Raw genomic sequence first — 23,187 nt, 5'->3', positions numbered from 1 at the left:
TGTGACAACAGGGGGCGTGGCTTAGCGTCCTGCTGCAGTAGATGACTGTAGGATTCTATTACAGGAATCCTGGAGTAAAGATTAGGGGAACTCAGGTCATACAAGCGGGGGGGTCGTACACAGAGAGGGCAGCGTGGTACCAGAGGAGCAAGCAGAGACTAGTCAGAACGTAAGCAATGAGTCATACACAGAGATAGCAACACAGTACAAACAGAACAGGCAGAACTCGTAACAGGGACAGAACAGTCACAAAGCACACCAGGGTCACAAACACTCGGCCAAGGATCTGAGTATAAGCGACGAGGAATGAGTCCACAATGAGGCTATAAAAAGCCTCCCAGAATCTCAGAGTGAGGCCGTCCAGATTAACCTCTGAACTACCTAATCCCATGGACTAAGCAGATCATGACAGGTCTGCGGGCATCATGTTACATAGGCAGAGACCCTGATGTGCCTAAACAGTGGAAACCCCCCACAAGTGACCACATTTTGGAAACTAGACCACCCAAGGAACTTATCTAGATGTGTGGTGAGCACCTTGAACCCCCAAGTGCTTCACAGAAGTTTATAACGCAGAGCCGTGAAAATAAAAAATAATTTTTTTTCACAAAAATAATTTTTTCAGCCCCCAACTTTTTATTTTCCCAAGGGTAACAGGAGAAATTAGACCCCCAAAGTTGTTGTGCTATTTTTCCTGAGTGCGCTGATACCCCATATGTGGGGGTAAACTACTGTCTGGCCACACGTTGGGGCTCGGAATGGAGGGAGCACTGTTTGACTTTTTGAACACAAAATTGGCTGGAATAAATGGTGGCACCATGTCGCGTTTGGAGACACTATGATGTGCCTAAACAGTGGAAACCCCTCAATTCTAACTCAAACCCTAACCCCAACACACCCCTAACCCTAATCCCAACTATAACCCTAATCACAACCCTGACCCTAATCCCAACCCCAACCCACCCCTAACTCTGATCTTAACCCTAATTCCAACCCTAACCCTAATTTCAACCCTAACCCTAATCCTAACCCTAATTACAACCCTAACCCTAATTCCAACCCTAATCCCACTCCCACTTCTAATCCTAACCCTATTTCTAACCCTAACCCTAATTCCAACCCTAACCATAATTCCAACCCTAACCCTAATTCTAACCCTATTGGATAAATAAAAATATTTTCTTTATTTTATTGTTTGTCCCTACCTATGGGGGTGATAAAGGGGGGTTATTTACTTTTTTTTTATTTTGATCACTGTGAGAGTTTATCACAGTGATCAAAATAAATGAATGAATCTGCAGCTTTGCAGATTCCGGCAGGCGCACTGCGCTTGTGCCCGCCATTTTCCAAGATGGCGGCGCCCATGATCCGGGATGGCGGGACACCGGGAGCCAGAGTGGGACTCAGAGGGTACCAGGAGGGAGGGGAGGTGATCGGACTGCGGGGGGATCGGAGGGAAGGGGAGCAGATTGTGACGGCGGCAGGCGATCGCTGCCGTCAGTCCGTGGCTAGGTGGGATAAAATGGTTAATTAGAACAATTTTTTAGGGAATTCCCACATGTATTCAGCCTGTCTACAAGTCGCAAATCATGCAGATGAGACGAGGAAAACTAAATCTCCGAGCACGCCAAAATATTCGGAGATCAATCGAGCATGATCGGGAAAACCCGAGCAACAAGTATACTCATCACTACTGAATACTCTTCAAAAAGAAGTAAAGAAGAAGAGTGAATAGCAGCAGTCGTGTGGCTATTTACTACCAGAGGACTAGATAAGTGACATCTTTATAAACCATCATTTGCTCAATGTTTGTTTTTCTGGTGGCAGACGTTAAAGTGGAAGCAGACAACTGCTAGAACCGCTCATGACTGGAACCCCCACCAAGTGTTTTTTCCCTTAAATTACAGTGCTGTAAAGTGAATGCGGCGCAGTCTCCCGGTAATGATAATGGTGCTTGTGTTGCCTGGATACCGGAGTCAATCTCTCTCTGAGTGATATGAAGCGACCATCATCAAAGCTTCAGTATCTGTGCATCCAGGGCTGTGCGATCTAAGCATAGCAATGATCTCGGGCTTAATAGTTTCAGGCTATTCCACATTCACATTGCCTCCTTTTGACATTTGTATGGCTGGAAAACATACATTTATCTGCAGCTGTTCGCTCAGAAGAATCAGGTTTGCTCATTACAACAAAGGAGAAACAAAGAGTCCAAAAATTGCAAGAATGAATACACAAAAAAATAATATTTATTGAAAAGTATAATTAAAAGAACTTATTGAGAATTTATTGAGAAGTATAATTAAAAGAGTATAAATAAAAGATCTCTCTGCAGCATTCGATACTGTGGATCATCAGCTCCTCCTCACTATGCTCCGTTCCATTGGCCTCAAGGATACCATTCTCTCCTGGTTCTCCTCCTATCTCTCCGACCGCTCCTTTACTGTATCTTTTGCCGGTTCCTCCTCCTCTCATTTTCCCCTTACTGTTGGGGTCCCCCAAGGATCGGTTCTAGGTCCCCTCCTCTTCTCCTTGTACACTGCCCCTATTGGTCAAACAATCAGTAGATTTGGTTTCTAGTACCATCTCTATGCTGATGACACCCAATTATACGCTTCTTCTCCTGACATCACGCCAGCCTTTCTAGAAAACACCGGCGATTGTCTAAACGCTGTGTCTAATATCATGTCCTTACTATATCTGAAACTGAACCTGTCAAAGACTGAACTCCTGGTGTTTCCTCCCGCTACTAATGTACCTATACCCGACATTGCCATTTCTGTGTGTGGTTCCACTATTACTCCCCAGCAACAGGCCCGCTGTCTTGGGGTCATACTTGATTCCGAGCTTTCCTTTGCCCCCCACATTCGATCACTGGCTCGCTCTTGTCATCTGCACCTCAAAAACATTTCTAGAATTCGACCTTTTCTTACCTTTGACTCTGCAAAAACTCTTACTGTTTCTCTTATTCATTCTCGTCTTGACTATTGTAACTCTCTTCTAATCGGTCTCCCTCTTACCAAACTCTCCCCCCTCCAATCTGTCTTGAATGCTGCAGCCAGGATCATATTCCTCACCAATCGTTACACTGATGCCTCTACCTTGTGCCAGTCATTACACTGGCTACCCATCCACTCCAGAATTCAGTATAAACTTATTACCCTCACTCACAAAGCCCTCCATGGCTCAGCACCACCCTACATCTCCTCCCTTGTTTCAGTATACCACCCTACCCGCGCCCTCCGTTCTGCTGATGACCTGAGATTAGCATCCTCAATAGTCAGAACCTCCCACTCCCGTCTCCAAGACTTTACACGTGCCGCACCAATTCTTTGGAATGCACTTCCCAGGTCAATACGATTAGTCCCCAATCCCCACAATTTTAAGCGTGTCCTGAAAACGCATTTATTCAGACTGGCCTACCACCCCAACACATTAACCTAATCTATCCATGTGTGGCAGAGCCAAAAGTTTTACCATAACCAGGTTCCCCGCATCATGTTCCCACATGTTTTATGCCTCCATTAGCCCTCTGTGTCTGTACTGTTACACACTTAACATTATGACTGGTCCATACAATTCAGGGTAACAGTTACCACCCACCTTTCGTGTCTCCCTCTTTCCTCATAGACTGTAAGCTTGCGAGCAGGGCCCTCTTTCCTCTTGGTATGTGTTATAATCTACTGTATGTGATTATTGTTATGCTGTAATGTCTATTGTCTGTACAAATCCCCTCTGAAATGTAAAGTGCTGCGGAATATGTCGGCGCTATAAAAATAAAATTTATTATTATTATTATTATTAAAAGTAGCCTGATAGTAAATTACAAAAGCTATTATATTACTCATGGCTTATAAACAATAAATATATGGGTTCCATCATATACAATGTGACTGTATCCATAGGTGTAATAAATAGCCAAAGATACATGTCGAGATTAAATAGTTAGAAAAACAGAGAGATCAAGGATAATGCAAATGAACATTCAAAAGTATCCCCAATATTAGTTGCATATGCCTTTAAATATAGTGAACTAGTGCAAAGTGCATCCGTGTCTAATATCCATATATAACTATATCACTCTGTGCAAGTCATTTCTTAACAAGTGTCATGAAAATCAAGATCGGGAATAATTACCCTTTGAAGTGAAAGATCCCACCTGGATCCCGGTCACATACCCTGACGCGCGTTTTGCATTCAAATGTTGCAGCTTCCTCAGGGAAGAATCAGGCTTGCTCATTAGTGAATCATAGAATCAGAATCATAGAATCGTAGAGTTGGAAGGGACCTCCTGTGCCATCTGGTCCAGCCCCCTGCTCAAAGCAGGATTCGCTAAATCATCCCAGACAGATGGACTGAAGGTATCTTGGTACTACATTGCCATTGTGCAATATATAGCCTTTTATTGATATACACCATACCCGGGCAAAGTGGGGTCATGTCACTTTGGCTTTTCCCTTTGGGCCCTCCAACCGAAGCAGCCAAAGGCCTGGAACAGTGGTTTTCCGCACCACACTGCATCTGCTGCGTGAGCCTTAGTCCACATACATCAGGGAAACAGGGTTATGTGAGTAGTTTTGTTTTATTTTTTTACTTATATCAATTTTTAATTGTCAATAGCTGGAGGAATTTGTGAGGGTAATCATACTGTGTGGGGAATTGTGGAGACATCATACTTGTGTGATGAGCTGTGAGGGGCTATCAGCCTATCATATTCTGTGTAGGGCTGTGAGCTTGTCATAGTGTGTGGGGTCAGTTTGGCCATCAATTGTGTGTGGGGAGCTGTGATGAATCATACTGTGTGGGTGGGGTGCTGTCAGCTTCATCATACTATATAAGAAGTTGTGGGTAATATCGTATTTTGTGTAGATGGATATGAGGTCCATCATACTATGTGGGGAGTTGTGGTGTCCATCATACTGTTTGTGGGGGTTGTGGGGTCTATCATACTGTGTGGGAGATGTGGGGAATCATATTGCTTTGGGTGATTTATGGGGGCATCACACTCTGTGTGTGGAGGGCTGTGGCTCATCATACTGAGGGAGATGTGTGGGTCATCGTTCTGTGTATGTTTGGGGCAGTGGGAGATCATACTGTGTGGGAGATCTGGAAACATCACGCTGTGTGGGAGATCTGTCAGTGCATTATACTGTGTGTGGGGGTGATGGGGATAATAAACTATGTGGATAGATGTGCGGACATCATGCTTTGTGGAGGTTTTTGTGGCACCATACTGTGTCAGGGAGCTATTTAATAACACCCTCACAACCTTTGACGTAACCATACGTCATGGTTGGATAGGGGTTCCCGACCTATGAGTACATTATATTGATCATGTGAGGAACAGGAACTGTGCCCTTGTGATTGCTACCGGGAGCTCAGTTTAAGTTAAAGCAGGGACACAGCTGTCACTGTCAGGAGCAATGCCCGCATCATACAAAGTCATTTAACCCCCTAAATGCCACGATATCGATCGCAGCATTTAGAAGACTGAGAGAATAAGAGGACTCCCTCTCCCTTCTGATCGAAAGCTCCATGGGTTTGATCATTGTCATTACGTACTCTGGGCCAGCCAGCTATGGCAAGCTTGTTAGATTATGCCAGGAGCATTATACCAGTGATCAGAGTAAAACAGTTAAAGTCACATAGATGGACAAAGTAAAAAAAATAAAAAAAATAGTTGAACAAATTTGTAAAAATATTTAAAAAAAAATCACAAAATAAAGAGCAAAAAAAAGAAAAAATATTATACTAGTAAATACACATATTTAACTCTAAAACTGTCAGACTCATAATAGTTAACCCCTTCAGCAAGCACCATAAAAAATTCAATAAAAAAGTGGCAAAAACTAGCTTTTTCATCATACCACCAAACAAGAAGTGGAATAAAATGTGATTAAAAAATCAAATGGAAATAATAATAGTATCACTGCAAACGCCATCTTGTGCCCCAAAAATCAAGCTGACATATAGCTTTTGTGACAGGGTCACTGGTGCCCACGTGATGTTGAAAGCCATAAGTTTTCCTCCAGCATGATTTGTGCTGAGAGCAATCCAGTTGCTATATGGGTCTGGCTTTCATGGTGGGTAGGTCAGAGATGGATGGGATGCCTACCTACCTTATCTCCACTTCCAAGGTGTGCCTGGAGGGAGTTAAATGTCCTGCCAATTTTTTTTTCTCTGTCTGTGTTTGGAGGATGGAAGAGTCCAGACTGAAGCTCCTGCAAGAGCTGCCATATGTGTTGTCCCAGAAAATGGGAGCCATACTGGGAATGTCTTTATATGGAATTTGTACTTTTATTTGAGCCAGAAAGGCTATTTTCTGTTACTAGTTTGGGCTTTATGGTTTATGAAGCAATAAACCACCCAGAGACTTTACCCAAATGTGTTCCTATGTCTACGTCAGGGAGCAGCTAAGTGAGCAGACCTTCCACAAGTGGTGCTTCGGATGCCGGCAATGTTCCGGGAACATGGGTAGCAGCTGTGGACAAACTGTATGTCCTGGGTTAAGATGGCTATGAAGAAAGAACAACAGTCGGACAAAATGGAGGGACTAATTTAGCACCTGATCCTTAGTCAACAGCAGCAACACCAACTGCATCGTGAACAGCAGCAGTGCCAGGAGCAGCAGTTCCGTGAGCAGCAGCAGGTACAGCAGGAGACAAATAAACTCCTGATGCAGCAGATTCAACAACAACAAAGGCAGATGGAACTCCTGGTGGGAGGTGTCCGCAGCAGAGAAACTGCCCCTCCCCCACCTCAAGGTGATGTGATGACTCGTGCGTCTGGAAAGCGGTAAGATGAGCCATGCAAAAGATGACCTCAAGCCATATAGAATTCCGGAACCACGTCGGGAGGTGATTTCAAATGAGGTGAAGAGGATGCTAGATCTCGGGGTGATAGAGGAGTGGAAAAGTGGATGGCTGAGTCAATCATCCTCATGCCAAAGCCCAACAGTAAAGTGGCGGTTCTGTAATGACTAACACAAGCTGAATGAAGTCTCAAGACTTGATGTGTACCCGATGCTTCATGTGGACGAACTCATTGAGAGACTTGGTCCTGTGAGGTACATTACAACCATCGACTGGACAAAGGGTTATTGGCAGATCCCCATGTCCCAGAGTGCAAAGGAGAAAACAGCCTTCTTGACTCCTGATTGGTGTTTTCAATACATCAGAATGCCCTCCGATCTGTAGGGGGGTCCCGGCTGCCTTCCAGAGGACAATGGATCGTATCCTGGCTCCACATAAGAAGTATACCCCAGTGTACCTCGAAGACATTGTGGTCTTTAGCCCTAACTGGTCTACTCATTGTCATGATCCATGCTGGATCATGACAGATAATGCACAAAGTAACCTTTTTTTTTCCTTGAGCTGTGTGCTCAGAGATAGTTTTGCACCGGTGGCCAGTATGGTCATTGCACTGTGTGCTTAGAGATAGTTTTGCCCCGGTGGCCAGTATGATCATTGCACTGGTGTTTTTAGAGATAGTTTTCCCCCGGTTGTGGTTAGTGTAATTGCACGGGAATCACTAACAGGTGTTTTTACTCAATAAAGGTGTGTCAGTTGTTCTGAGTCACATTGGTGATATTGTTGTTCTTTTCTAACCATGCTGGGTGAAGGAAGGAGCTGAGGAGAGTCCAGGACAGCCCAGTCAGAGTCCTGGAGTGGCAGCTATGGTGTCAGCGAGGAGTTCGTGTAAAGCATGGTGGAGTGGCAGCTATGGTGTCAGCAAGGACTTGGTGTAAAGCATGGTGGAGTGGCAGCTATGGTGTCAGTGAAGAATTCTTGCAAAGCTTGGTGGAGTGGCAGCTATGGTGTAGAGCTGCACTCAGTTGCTGTACTCCGTTGCTGGACAGCTGCACTCAGGTGCTGGACTCCGTTGCTGGACAGTACACCCAGGTGTTGGACACGGTGGGAGGAAGATGCACTCAGGCGTTGGACTCTGTTGCCTGGAGCAAGTGCATCAGAGCAAAGCTAAGTGTTTCCCTGTTTGTCACTTTTCCTCATGTTGATGTTAGTACAGCGGTGGGGCCAGTGCCTGCACCACCCAGCTCTCTAGTAAGGAATAGGTGTAGGGTGTGCTAGGGTGACAGGTATCTTGATCAGCGACAGGTGAGGATCCTGTATAGGAAACGTTAGGAGTGTTAGGGACACTGACTCAGGGGAGTGCAGGAGGTCTCCACATCCCCCGTTCCCTATCGCAGGGCCTACCATTGTATATGTTTCCCTATCCCCTGTGTCTTGTTGTATTAGTTACCGGCCTGCGGGCCGCGTCACACTGGACAATTACACGTGCCCCGTCCTGTTGTATTAGCTACCGGCCTGCTGGCCGTGTCACACAGGACGGGGCACGTGACACTCATCTGCCACATGTACAAGCGGTTCTAGATGCATTAAGAAGTATATGGTTCACTATAAATCCGAAAAAGTGCGCCTTAGGGAAGGAAGAGGCCAAGTACCTAATCTATGTCATTGGGAGGGGCGAAATTAAGCAGCAAATAAATAAGATTGAGGCGATTCAAAAGTGTTTGCAACCGCTTTCCAAAAAGCAACTGAGGGTGTTTCTTGGAATTGTGGGGTATTATTGGCAATTCATTCCAAGTTTCGCCATAATCACAGCACCATTGACAGATCTTCTTAAAGCCACTAAATCAACGATATTGAAATGGACTGATGACACAGAAGCGCGCTCTGTGTAAACATCCGGTTCTGATCGCACCAGACTTCAGCAAAGAGTTTGTGATCCAGACGGATGCATCAGAAGTCAGTTTGGGAGGCTTGCTGTCTCATTAAATAAATGGAGAAGAATATCACATCCTGAATTTGACCCGAAAGCTCTTGTCACACAAAAAGAACTACACCATCATCGAGAAGGAGTGTCTAGCCATAAAGGTTCAAACTTGTGTCAGATCATGCAACTCTGAGATGGTTCAGATAGAAAAAGGGTAAGAATGCACAGGTGATGAGGTGGTTCTTAAGCCTCCGGGATTTCAGGTTCCACTTAGAACACAGACCCGGGAAGTTACACGGGAACAGAGATGCCCTCTCTCGAATTCCCTGTTTGGTGTCTGAAGGTGCCAAAGCGCCCGACTTTAGGCAGGGGCGGAATATGTGACAGGGTCACTGGTACCATATGTGAAAGGAGATATGTGTCACAAAGATTGTTATCCTGCATGATGTGAAAGCCATGTTTTCCTCCAGCATGATATGTGCTGAGAGCAATTCAGTTGCTATATGGGTCTGGCTTTCATGGTAAGTCAGAGGTGGGCAGGACGCCTACCCACGATATCTCCACCTCCAAGCTGTGGCTGGAGGGAGTTAAATGTCCAGCCGTTTTTTTTATCTTTGCTGTGTTTGGAGGAAGATAGCGTCCAGACTGAAGCTTCTGTGAGAGCTGCCGTATGTATTGTCCCAAAAGGCGGGAGCCATACTGGGAACGTCTTTATGTGGAACTTTTACTTTCAATTGAGCCAGAAAGGCCTTTTTCTGTTAACAGTTTGGGCTTTATGGTTTATGAAGTAATAGACCAGAGACTTTAACCAAACGTGTTCCTGTGTTTACCTCGGGGAGCAGCTAAGTGAGCCGACCTTCCACACTTTGTTAGCATAAATGTGTAAAAATTATACACCCGAGTCTCTGTGTACTGTATATACTTGTGTATAAATCGACCCGAGTATAAGCCGAAGCATCTAATTTTGCATTGTATGCATTGTCCCCTCATCCCTATCCTGGTATACACGGGCTTCTCATCTCTATCTTGGTCTGCATGGCTCCCTATCCCTGTCCTTGAATGCATGGCTTCTCATCCCTGTCCTTGTGTGTGTAGGGAAAGTGACCTGACGGACGGACGGACTTGTCAGAATAGAGAAAGGAAGGTTTGCACAGTTTAGACAGGTGTCAGTTATTGCAGTGGGGAAACAGCTAGGAAAGTGTAGTGGACGTGCAGTACCTTGGGTTGACCATTAGAGGGCAGAGAGGAGTGTGAGCATAGGACTTGACATCAGCTTAGGGCTTAAGAAACCGTTGGTCATGGGGGGCGGAGTTAGAGGGAACCAGGAAAGATATAAAGTGGACTGGACGGTTCCAGAAAGTTCCAGTCCCCAGGGGTAGCTCAAGTGACGAGGACACTGTGACAGTTGTGGCACTGTGAGGAAAACCCAACTAGGGGGACTGAGGAGAGAGAGAAAGTCAGGGGGGTGGTCCTGACACAAAGACCACAATATAGACGAGGCACAGAGATAAAACATACCGTATTGAGGAAGGCGTCTGACCAGTAAAATTACTGTTGGTTTACGGGCCTAAGGCGGCCACAGTGACGGACCTGTCAGGAGCGTCAATAAGTGGAAAGGGACGGTACGTACATATACATCCCTGGTGAATTGTACGGTGTGTAATGTGTATTGTAATAGGCGGGCCTTGAAGAGAATTGCTGTGTCCTGAGAGGCCGTCAGGTGGACAGCGAGAGAATTAAACTTGGACCTGTTGCACCCGAAACCTGCCTCCAAATTGTCTCTGTTACATCTCTACGCGGTAAAAGAGGGACCACCCCCCAGTCCGGCCCACCAACCCTACATGTGCATGGCTTCCCATCCCTGTCCTTGTATGCATGGCTTCCCATCCCTGTCCTTGTATGCATGGCTTCCCATCCCTGTCCTTGTATGCAAGGCTCCCCATCCCTGTCCTTGTATGCATGGCTCCTGTCCCCTTCCTTGTATGCATGGCTCCTCATCCCTGTTTTGTATGCAAGGCTCCCCATCCCTGTATGCATAGCTCCTTATCCCAGTCCTTGTATGCAAGGCTCCTTATCCCCTATCCTTGTATGCATGGCTCCCCATCCCTGTCCTTGTATGCATGGTTCCTATAAAAAAAACACATCATACTTACCCTAATGTAATTTCTCAGCATAGAGCACAGGATAAATGTGATCCTAAATGTTATTTAAAATGTTCCCATCAAAATCTTCAACTCAATCCACAAAAAAACCAAGACCTCACTCAGGTCTGTCATCTGTTAACTGAATTATAGGGGGCTTCCACATTATTAGTAGCACAAAGGCTCTGGAAAAGCGCTATGGCTCCTCACCCCCCAAATACATCCAGCGAATTCTGCGCTCCCAAATCCAACTGCCCCTTTTCTTTCTGAGCCCCACAGTGTGCCTAAACCACATTTACCATCCACATGTTTGGTATTTCTGTTAGGATGAGAGCCCTCCTAATTTATGGGAATATGTATCCAAGATCACGAGCAGGGCACAATGTATGGGCACTATAAATTATGAGCACTACAATTTACTGGGCTTTGCAATGTACTGGGCACTACAATAACAGATTTGTAGTTTTGCTTTCAAATAATTTTATTATTTTTTTAGAAATAAACAGGGTAGGGAAAGGAAGGTAGGAAGGGAGGGAAGGGAGTGGGAATAAACAACCTTGTACAGATACGGAAAAAAAATTTAAAAACTAGAGAACCCACAAATAGGCATAGAATAACATATATCGAATAACATAAAAGAAAAAAAAAATCGACAATCCTTATTATGGGGTAACATTCTTGGAAGGAGATACAGCATCCCAGTACTAAAGCGCCCAGGTTTAAACTTCAAAATATTGTGCCTCTTGTTAAGTCTATTTGACATGAAAATTGTTGTTCCAGGTCTTCCATTTTTTTGAGTATTTGTGAATGTGATTGTTGTTAATCGCAAATCTGCGTTCTAAATCGCTGTGTTGGCCTATCTTGTTAAGTATGTCTGAAAACTTGGGAACCTCTGCTTTCTTCCACCATTGTGCTAATATGGTCTTGGTCACTAAGAGGATGTGTATGATAATGTGTCTTACCGAATCATCAAATTGTTCCATGTCTAATGAAAGAAGTGCTCTTTCGGGTGAAATGATGAAGTCCTTAGCAATGAGGTTAATGTGCTGTGTGACTTGAAGCCAGAGGTTTTTGATTTTTGAACAACCCCAGAAAATATGGTAGAGGTTCCCTTGGTGTCCACAATCTCCCCAGCACAAGGAAGATAGCTCTGTGTTAAAATGCGATAACCTCGTCGGGGTATAGTACCATCTATTTAACAATTTGAAATAACTCTCATGAAGACCCATTGATATGTTGGAATTGTAAGTGTTTTTGATGGCATCGTTCCAGTTCTCGAGACGGATATCAGCACCAAAATCGGACTCCCATCTCTTCATGCATATGTTTTTGTGGCTCGTTAGGTCTTTGTCAACAGATCTATACAAATTACGCAGACTCCAGAGGTTTTTATTTTTAAGGTTGCACAATAGTGAAGATAGATTTGTAGTTTTCAACCAGCAACATCCACTGCTGCCTGTTTCTGGAAAAAACACATGAGTCAAAATCGTTATTACACCTGTATTTAAATTCCAAGAGGGGTGTAATTTCCAAAATGGGGTAACTTGAGGGGGAATTCTGCTCTTCTGACACTTAGGGTTTCTGTATATGGAGTCCGCAAACTATTTTATGATAATTTGTTCTTCCAGAGTCAAATACCATTCTGTCCCTTCCGAGTCTCGCCATGTGGCTAAGCAGTACTATACAGCCACATATGGAGTATTGCCTCACTCAGTCGAAATTGTGGGACAAATTTTGTCGCCATTTTTCCCCATTTTCCCATGTAAAAATTTAAAATCTGGGGCTAAAACAACATGTTTTATGGTAAAAATTTATTTTTTTCTTCACTGCCCAATGGAATAAAATTCTGTGACACGACCATGGTGTCAATATGATCACTGCACCCTTAGATGAATTCATTGAGAGGTGTAGGTTGTGAGAATGGGTTTTTTTGAGTGGTTGTGCTATTCTCACACCTCAAGGACTGTGCTAATGTCACATGGCACCCACAAACCAGTCCACAAAATGTGCACTACAATACGCTGCTCCATACGTTCTGAGCTTTCCACTGTGCCTGAAAAATTTTTCCGATTACATGTATTGGTGCACTCAGGGGAAACAAACTGTGAGGTCCATTTTTTCTTTTAGTCCTTATAAAAATGATGCATTTGGGGCTAACACAACATTTTAGTGGTAAAAATGTAATTATTTTTTCTTTCTTTCCTTCCCTCTGGAGCCCTGCCATGTGCCCAAACAGTAGCTTTCAACCACAAATAGGACATCAATGTACTCAGGAAACATTGCACAAAAAATTATTTGATCCATTTACTTCTCTTACCCTTGAGAAAATGAATATCTAGTGGCTAAAGCAACATTTTTGTGGGAATAATGTGATTTTTTATTTTCTTGACTCAACTTTATAAAATTCCGTGAAGCACTTACAGGTTCAAGGTGCTCACCACAGCTCTGTAAAAAAATCTTTGAGGGTGTAGTTTCCAAAATGGGGTAACTCGTGGGGGAGTTTCCTCTGTTTAGGCACATCAGGGGCTCTGCAAACACAACATGGTATCCACTATCTATGTGCTCCTCCGCTTCCGAGCCCTGCCGTATACCAAAACAGTAGTTTTCCACCACTTATGGGGTATCTGCATACTCAGGAGAAACTGCACAACAAATTTTATGGTTCACTTCTCCTGTTACCCTTTTTTTAAAATTAAAAATTTGTGGCTAAATCAATATTTTGTTTGGAAAAAGTAAAATTTTTATACTTTCATTCCACATTACTTTAATTCAGGTGAAATCCTTAAAGGACTAATAAACGTCTTGAATGTGGTTTTGATCACTTTGAGGAGTGTAATTTTTAGAATGGCGTCACTTTTTGGGTATTTTCTGTCACATAGACTCTCAAAGTCACTTCAAAAGGGATGTGGTCCCTAAAAAAATGTTTTTGCAAATTTTGTTGGAAAAATGAGAAAATGCTGGTAAACTGTTAACCCTTTTGAGTTCCTAACAAAAAATTCTTCAAAAATGATGCTAATGTAAAGTAGACATGTGGGAAATGTTATTTATTATCTATTTTGTATGGTATAACTCTCTGGTTTAAGAGCATAAAAAATAAAAGTTTGAAAATTGCAACATTTTCAATTTTTTTGTCAATTGTTTTACATTTTAATAAATAAACGCAAGTCATATTGACCTAAATTCACCACTAGTATGACGTACAACATGTCATGAAAAAACATTCTTAAAATCAGTGGGACCCGTTGAAGCGTTCCAGAGTTATTGCCAAATAAAGTGGCACTGGTCAGAATTGAAAAAATTGTCCTGGGTATATTATGGGTCATTTCATTAGTATATCATTTTGGGAAGCAAAACAATCATCAGGCATTGTATCTTAATATAGTTCACTAAAGATTTAAGTAGTTGCAAAATACTTCTAGGAAACATATCTTAGATCTAAGTCAGCACTATTGCATTTAAATTCCCTATTTAACACCAAGTTCTCTTAACGGATTCTTAGGATTCCTAGCAGGTAAATGGCGGGCAGGGACATTAAATGCTTTCAGCAGGGATGTGCGGCCCATGTAATGCCTCCTGATTGCATTCTGGTATGAATAACAACCTGTTCACCTGCTTATGATAACCTGACAAACGTAGACTGAATTCTGTAGAGCATGCTGAAGAAGAAGAAACCATGTGTAGTGTATGTGAAATATGTAGTGTTAAATATATGATAAATATGAAAATGATAAATTTGGGCTTCTATAGGAAGCAAGTTATTGTTTGACTGACAGCTATTTCAATGAGGATATGGAGAAAAGTCATAGCCTGATGATGAAGGAACAGGTAGGTTGACAATCCAACCTAACTGATCAGACTTTTCCCTAATGTCTGCCATTGGGGAAGGGGAAGAGTTGGTGAAACTCCTATGTCTAAAGAGTTTTGTTTTTTAAATCCACCATACAGTTCCAGACTTTTGGAACTTTATCTTTAGTGCCAGTTTTTATAATCTTGACTAAGGGGGTGTTGCACACATTATTCCCTGGGGGTGCGTCTTGAGGCTGCTCTGTATTATTACCTGGTAAGGCAATTACCACCCCCTTTGTAAAGATCATAAATATGAGCACTAATAAAAAGGACCATTTCTCAAGAACTGTATAGTGGATAAAAATGGCAGAATAAGTAGGAGAACAGTGGCAATAAAATAAGAACACAACTTGACCACTTTTTATCTGGTGGAAGGTCCTCTTTAAGGGTGTAGATGGACAAAACTTTTGGATAGTGTTATTTGCTTCACATCACAGCATTCTAATAAAGACATGCCCTCAGCCAAAGAAAAGAACAGATGTAGCATAACGGAAACCTAAATATATTACAGAAAAAATTGATTGTATTACTTACGATCCAAGAACTTCCATAAATACGAAGGTTTCACGTATGTTGTTGGTTTGTTTCTTCCAAATGCAAGCATTCTCCTCTTCTTTACGGCTCATCTTTTCTATAGTGGATACTGCAAATTCTGCAGATGTAGGATGGGTTGTTATCAGATTTACTAGTAACCATAAAAAGTTAAGTATACATTGAGAATTTTATAAAAATTAAGGGAAACTTCCAATTTGGGGGATGCGGAGTTGGGGTCCTGGGATTTGAAGTCACTCTCTAATCAAAGTGCAGCTCTCTTTTTTTTGCATGAATAGATGGATATTACAATTATTGTTTTTATAATTATACAGGACTAATATCCTCACACTGACAAAAACACTTGAATATACTGTATAAGCATTGGAAACTTTGGTTACTTAGAAAAAAGATAATCTGGGTTGCAGTATTACATCTTGACGGATGTTCGGATGGTTAGTTATACCAGCAGATAGGAGGCTGCTTTCTCACGTAATTTTCTGTGCCGATGGCTTTTGCAGTATCATTGGGAAAGTGGCCCCCAGTAGCAAGGTGATTTAATGAACCACTAAATGACGTTAGCAATGCATATCAGATAATTGTTACCAGTTGCAACCAATGATGGCAGAATTCAAAAACTGAGTTGACATAAAGGCAGCCTGTTTTTTATGGTGGGAAACCAAGGACTGGGAATGTTGCCTTCCAATATGGTTGATCCATGATAAAGAAGCTGAAGTCATCAAATTTCTGTTCCATCCTTTGGATACAAACAGAAAAGCTTGTCTATTGTATTTCTTCCATTTCCATTGTGATCAGATATGATAAGAGGTCAGAAAAAATAGAAAAAAATGATTTCAGGTCCTCACTAATACAATATATATGAGTAGGGATGGTTCAAATCGATTTGCAGGACCCATTTTATTGGCCACATTTAAAATTTCATGGGAGTCATGAAAATGGCCTTCTATCGGATGGTGTCTCTGGCTTATGATTATCCGGCTTGGTACATTGTTTTTGCGTCACGCACATGTGCTGGTTAATAAAAATAAGGGTCTTGCATGCACTCAGGTAGGAGGCAGTTCTCATGGCTCCAGTCCAATGACCACAGATTACTGACACGGCCAATGGACCGGGTCCGAAACATCTTTTCCTACCAAATCTATGAATGAGTTGAAACTGTGTAATATTCCTTTTTTGGCAAATTTTAAAACATTTACAGTGGGTATGGAAAGTATTCAGACCCCTTTAAGTTTTTCACTCTTTGTTTCATTGCAGCCATTTGGTAAATTCAAAAAAGTTCATTTTTTCATTAATGTACACTCTGAATACTTATGACCGTGTGATATCTCAGTTTTTCTTTTTTAATAAATTTGCAAAAATTTCTACATTTATGTTTTTTTCCAGTCCATATGGGGTGCAGAGTATGCTCCTTTTGTCTTTCGGATAATCCATCCAATCTCCAAGACTTGGAGCATGTTATGCAAACTCGTCCAAAAGAAGTAAGATCTCAAAAGTGACAATTAAGTGACATACAGTAGAAGTCCCACATAATTTAATAGGACAGAAAGAATAACCACTTAATTTTTGCAAATCTAAGGTTATTTAACATTCAATAGCTGTCTTAAAATCTACTTAAAAGAAAATTGTCTTACCAACTGGGGAAAATGCAGTCAACTTGGCACTTGGCATTTTAGCTGCTGTAAAATCCAACCTGAAAGATATAGCGCAAATTGATTAGGGCTTGATTGATAAGATTATGCTATGGGAATAGTCTAAGGAGGACAGAAGCAATGAGCTTTGGGCCAAATATAATGGAAAATACGATTTAACAGAGAGAATATTAAAGAAAAATGGATACAAAAAGTGCAGAGATGTACTGAATGAGAATTATTTGATGTAAAAACTGTTACTTATAGCTTCATATGCTATACATATTGTGACAGAGTCACTGGCTTTCTATAGGAAGGGAGGTATGTGTCACTGCGCATGCAGCCGTCAGTGATGTGAAACCGGAGTGCTTTGTGCTTCCAACACACTATGTGCTGAGAGGCCATGTACAGAGTTTAATGGGCCAGTTTCATGTGAGCACCCGCAGTGCAGGAGGGAGGGTGCTCACCGTACCCTTTTCCCTGCAGGACCTGCAGTAGTGTCATGATCACGTGACCAGCACATGTGATGATATACCTGGACCTGTGGTTCAGTCTGTGTGTGGTGCTGTGGGGAGAGGCTGTACTTCCCACAGAAGTGAGGACTGAGAATGGTTTTCCCTAACACTGTGCAGGAGGACCTCGCACAAAGGAGGACTAAACTGCATGCTATTATTTTTGTTTTCTGTTGTGCCTGGAGGGTTGTGTTTTGCTTTCAACACCGTGGCTTATGCTGCATATAATAAACCCACTGGTGTTTTTTTGCACGTGCTCCTGAGTCTACCTAAAGGCTTCTACCTAGCGTGACAACCCATCACACATGGTGGAGAATGTGGGCAGTGATCTAGGAACTTGGATAGAGGCTGAGAACAACTACATGTCCTGGGTGAAATCCACCATCCAGCACGAGACGTTTGGCAACATGGAGGAGCTGGTGAACCATCTCGTGCAGGTGCATCAACAACACCAACTTGCAAGTCAGCAGGTACAACTAGCACAACAGGAGACTAATAAGCTGTTGATACAGCAGCTTCAGTGATCTCAGCAGCAGCGACAGCAGGAGGCACTAACGCAACAAATGGAGCTCCTCGCAGAGATGGTCCGGGTAAGGCCAGTGGTCTCCTCCTCATCTTCAGAAGGTGAGGCATACGGCCGAAAATGGTAAGGTGAGCTGTGCAGAAAAAGTCCCTGGGGGATGATGTGTAAGCCTTCTTGACAGTTTATGAGCAGGTGGCTGAATGGAAGAGACTTCCGCCAGAGCAGTGGGCAGAGGTACTGGCGCCATATCTGACTGGGGAGCCCCAGAAAGCATATTATGACTTAGCCCTCCAGGATGCCAAGGAATATGGGAAGTTAAATACTGAGATACAGGCACTCCTGGCGGTGACAATGTCTGTAAGGGCTCAGTGAGTCCACCATTGGAGATATGCTGGCGATAAACCACCTGGCTCACAGATGTTTGATTTGCTACACCTGGTCCAAAAGCGGCTGCAGCCAGAGTCATCGACAGATGGTTGAGCATGTGTTGATGGACAGATTCATCCATTCCCTGCCCAGGCCAATACAGACCTGGGTTGCCCAGGGCGACTCCTGGAATGCAGATGATTTGGTTGGACTGATTGAGAGGTACCAGGTGGTGGAGAAATCCCTGGGGAGACCAGACATTACTATGTCCCTGTACTACGATACACAAAAGGGGCAGCCTCACCAAAGACAGTGGCTAGGCCCACAACTGGGGGACGACCCAATCCCACTGAGGGAACTTCTAAGACTGGGATGAAGGATGTGGTCTGTTGGCAGTGTCACAATCCTGGGCAAGTAGCCACCCGGTGTAATATGCCTCCTGAACCTATTCACTGCAGTCTCAGCAGATGGTGCTCATATTATGCTTACCTGGCCTGCGGTGTGTATTGTAAACCCAGCAACGGTCCCCAATCGTGTGCCATCTTCGTCAATGGTGTGAGGATCCTCGGGCTGTTGGACTCTAGAAGTCTGGTGACACTAATCAGCGCTGCACTGCCCCATCAGTTAATCCCCAATAAGTTGGTGGGTGTCCGCTGCACACATGGAGACGCTAAGGACTACCCTGTAGCTAGAGTAACCATAGGGACAGACTGTGGTGACAAGACCAATGAGGTTAGGGTAGTGAGAGACTTGATCCATCCTGTCATTCTGGGTCATGATTTTTCTCTATTCTGGGACTTGTGGCAGAAGGGGGCTGTACCGAGTGCCCTGGTTAAAAGCCAGGTTTCTCTGAAGGTAACTCTGTCTGGAGCAGAGGTGAAGGAGTTTCCCCTTTGTGTCCTCGCTGGAGAGGAGGACGAGACTGTATCTGAGGAGCCCAGCTTCCCTGATTTAGAGGTACTCGGAGAGAACTCTGGGACTGCTCAGCTTCTAGATCTCACGTTGAAATATGCCTTTGAAAATGTCACTGTATGTAGTGAGGTTGCTCAAGAACTGGGGGCTGACACCAGGCTCCCTCATTTTGCAGTGACTAGAGAGCTGCTGTATCGGGTAACCAAATTGAGGAGTGGAGAAATTGATTAACAGCTGTTAGTTCCAACATCGTACCTGCGGAGGGTTCTAGATATGGCCCTTGCACATATACTGGGTGGTCATCTAGGGGTAGAGAAAACTCAGGAGAGAGTACTGCAGAGTCATTTTGGCCAGGTTGTTCCTGAAAGATTCTAGATTGTAGGTCTTTCCCTACTTGCCAGATAACTGCCCCTGTGTCTCACTTAAGAAGTCCCTTAGTTCCATTGCCGATGATAGAAATTCCATTTGAATTGCTATGGACTTGGTAGGTCCTCTTGTTAAGTCAGCATGTGGTCATCAATACATCTTGGTTGTCATGGATTATGTGGCCCGATACCCAATAGCAGTGCCACTGAAGAACTTTTCAGCTAAGAGTATTTTTTGGGAGTTGGTACACATCTTTGCCAGGACAGGTTTGCCCAAGAAAATTTTGATGGACCGTGGAACGCCGTTTATGAGCAAAGTGATGCAGGAGCTGTGCAGAGTCCTCCAGATCGCCCAGCTGCGAAACTCCATGTACCATCCGCAGACTGATGGCCTGGTGGAACGCTTCAACAAGACCTTGAAGGCCATGCTCAAGAGGGTCAATGCGAAGGACAATCAAGACTGGGACCATCTGCTCCCATTCTTGCTCTTTTCCATTAGAGAAGTTGCACAGGCATCCATGGGGTCCTCACCATTTGAGCGTCTGGACAGCCGACATGCACGAGGGCTCCTGGACATTGCCAAGGACCTGGGAAGCTGAAGTCATGCCACACCAAAGCATGTGAATGAACATCTGCTTATCGTGAACGAACATCTGCTTCAGGCACAGGAGGCCCAAGCAATGGTGTACAACTGATTAGCGAGGCTGTGGCAGTTCCAGCCATGGGACTGCATGTTAGTACTCATACCAAGAGTGGAGAGCAAGTTCCTGGCCAAGGGCAAAGTCTGTATGAGGTCGTGGAGAAACTCGGGGACTTGAATTATAAGATACACCAGCCCCTTCACAGGAAGCCGTACCAGGTGTACCATGTGAACCTGCTCAAACCCTGCCAGGACCGTGAATCACTGAAAGCTCCTTGCCTGGGGGCATGTCCCGAAGCCAAGGTTGAGGAGGTCATGATTGCAGAGATGTTAATGCCGGCCAAGAAGCAGCAATGTCAAGAACTGCTGCAGCAGAACCGTGATCTGTTCTCGGAATTGCAAGGGCGCACACAGGTTATTGAACACAGCGAACTTACAGAGCCGCATGTAAGGGTGAACCTAAAGCCCTACAGAATCCCCGAAGCACGCTGGGAGATAATCTCACAAGAGGTGAAGAGGATGCTGGACCTTGGGGTAATAGAGGAATCAAAAAGTGGCTGGTCCAATCCCATCGTCCTCGTACCGAAGTACAGTGGCGAGTGGCTGTTTTGTAGCGACTTCCGTAAGCTCAATGAGGTGTCCAGTGTTGACGCGTACCCGATGTCCCGCGTGGATGAACATATTGAGCCCGTGAGGTATATCACAACCCTCGATCTAATGAAGGGATACTGGCAGATCCCCATGTCGCAGAGTGCCAAAGAGAAGATGGCATTCTCAACACAGGATGGCAGCTTCCATTACACCAGGATGCCCTTCGACCTGCAGGGGGCCCCCATTACCTTTCAGAGGGCAATGGATCATATCTTGGTGCCACATAGGAAGCATGCCGCAGCCTACTTGGATGACATCGTCATCTTCAGCCATGACTGGAATTGCCAGGGCACACACAGTAAGTATGAGCTCCATCACTGATTGGCAGTTTTCTGCCAATGCACAGTGTGCACAGAAAGCTGTTAATCAGAAGTGTGGGAGGGGTTATAGAGAGCTCAGAACTGATAGATCTTCAATAGACAAAACAATAATTTTATCAAATGACAGCAAGCAGATCAGTAAGTGACACATCATTGAAATCAGGATCTTTGTCTCTACATTCTTCTGCTCTAAGATTTGATAGCGAAAACCTGGTGGCAGATTCCCTTTAATATAACTATGCTGTATCTGTTTTTAATCAGAAACTGATGAATCCAGATGGGTCCATTGACTTTAATTGCTTCTGTTGGGTTTTCATTTGTTTTTTATTGAATTCCAGGATTCCTGGAATAGATAATTGGTTGAGAGGAAATACATAGTTTTTGATCATTTCTTCATAATGAGCTGACACGTTACCTTCCAGATCCGAGCTGCCCTTATATCTCATGTGTAATGTTTCTCTTTCAGACTGTACGCTGTGCTAAGACTTACAGCACATGTGATTTGCGATAGTCTGTAGATGGAAATTGCATTTGTTTAATATGAAAGTTCACCTATGGTTAACCTGTAGTTTTATATTAGGGAACAGCGCTAAAATACATTTATCACAGGAATCGATCCCTTTCAGAGCAGGACTGATGGGTGAGAGAGGCAGCAATAGAGGGATAATCCAATTCCCCACAACTGCTCTTGGCATAATCAGCTGATTCCAGGTATCATTTATGGTGCCTGTATTTTGTCAATGTAGAAAGAAGGCGAATTTTCCCTGCAAATAGTAGCAATAATGTGATTGTACTGTACTCACTGCCCACAATCCTGTGAACTGGAGCCTATGTGGCTGGCATGTTCACGGTTACAACCCCAATTTAGAATATTCTGTCTATATGTGTTTCCTTGTGCTGTAATGTCTTTAGTTATTCCTTTAAAGGGAATCTGTCATCAGGTTTTTGCCCTCCATATGAGAGTAACAAGATCTAGGTGTAAGGACACAGATTCCAGAGATGTATCACTTACTAGACTGCTTCTTGTAGTTTTATTAAAATCACAGTATTATCTGCTGCAGATCTACCATTTCTGTGAATGCTGAGCTCTGTATAACATCACCCACACCAATGATTGGCAGCTTTCTCTGTACACTGTGTATAAGTAAAAGAAAGCTGCCAATCAGAAGTGGGGGCTGGCTTATGCATAGCACACGACTAGTCCTCTACTGATAATCTCCTGCTGATAAAACAGTGATAATATCAAAACTGAAGAATGCAGCCCAGTAAGTAACACATCGCTGGAATCAGGGTCTCTGTCTCTACATTATGCTGTTCTCAGACTAGGTGACAAAAACCTGCTGACAGATTCCCTTTCAGTGTCAATTTGTGCATGGCATTAAAATAATGATGATTGCATTCAACAGATTTTCATTTGTCTTATCCGTAGTCATTGTCCATTGTACAACTACATGGAGCATCAGTCAGTTGGTATTTGGAAAACTTATGCACTTCCTATGCAGTAGATATAAAAAGCGTACACACCTGTTAAAGTAGCAGTTTTTTGTCATGTTAAAAAAAATCATAGCGAGTAGAATAATTTCAGAACATTTTCCACCTTCAATGTCACAAATAATCTGCACAATTCAATTAAAAAACAGACTGAAATCTTTTTGGATGGAAAAAGAAAAAGAAAATACTAAAATAATGTGATTGCATAAATATGCACACCCTTAAACTATTACTTTGTTGAAGTGCTTTTTGAATTTATGACAGCATTCAGTTGTTTTGGCTAAGAGTATATCAGAATTGCACTTATAGAATTGGAAACCTTTGCCCATTCTTCATTGCAGTAGCGATCAAAATCTTTCAGCTTGCGAGGACATCTCCTGCCCTCTTCAGATCAATCCACAGATTTTCAGTTGGATTCAGGTCTTGGCTCTGGTAGGACAGTTTCAAAACTTTCATCATCTTCATCACTGTATTACAGGAAGCACCGGCATCTCAGGTCGGAGCGTATTC

At 43.5% G+C, this 23,187-nt stretch overlaps 1 protein-coding gene across 6 annotated transcripts in view; it reads right to left on the bottom strand.

Annotated features, from left to right (window-relative positions):
* Positions 1-23,187, bottom strand: part of LOC141047368 (uncharacterized) — a 254,251-nt gene that overhangs the window by 60,838 nt on the left and 170,226 nt on the right. For all 6 annotated transcript variants that reach the window (XM_073542413.1, XM_073542410.1, XM_073542411.1 and 3 more), the window contains 2 exons: positions 16,901-16,959; positions 15,252-15,369 (listed from right to left, as the gene is read on the bottom strand). In XM_073542413.1, coding sequence (XP_073398514.1) covers positions 15,252-15,369; positions 16,901-16,937 — 155 coding nt within the window. In that variant the 5' untranslated portion in view covers positions 16,938-16,959. The remainder of the gene's footprint in view (positions 1-15,251; positions 15,370-16,900; positions 16,960-23,187) is intronic.

The sequence above is a fragment of the Dendrobates tinctorius genome, unplaced genomic scaffold, assembly GCF_039654945.1.
Source record: "Dendrobates tinctorius isolate UK_male_01 unplaced genomic scaffold, ASM3965494v1 ptg000127l, whole genome shotgun sequence".
Taxonomy (NCBI): domain Eukaryota; kingdom Metazoa; phylum Chordata; class Amphibia; order Anura; family Dendrobatidae; genus Dendrobates; species Dendrobates tinctorius.
Note: the sequence above shows the minus strand (reverse complement) of the source record. Positions and strands in the feature narration are given on the sequence as shown.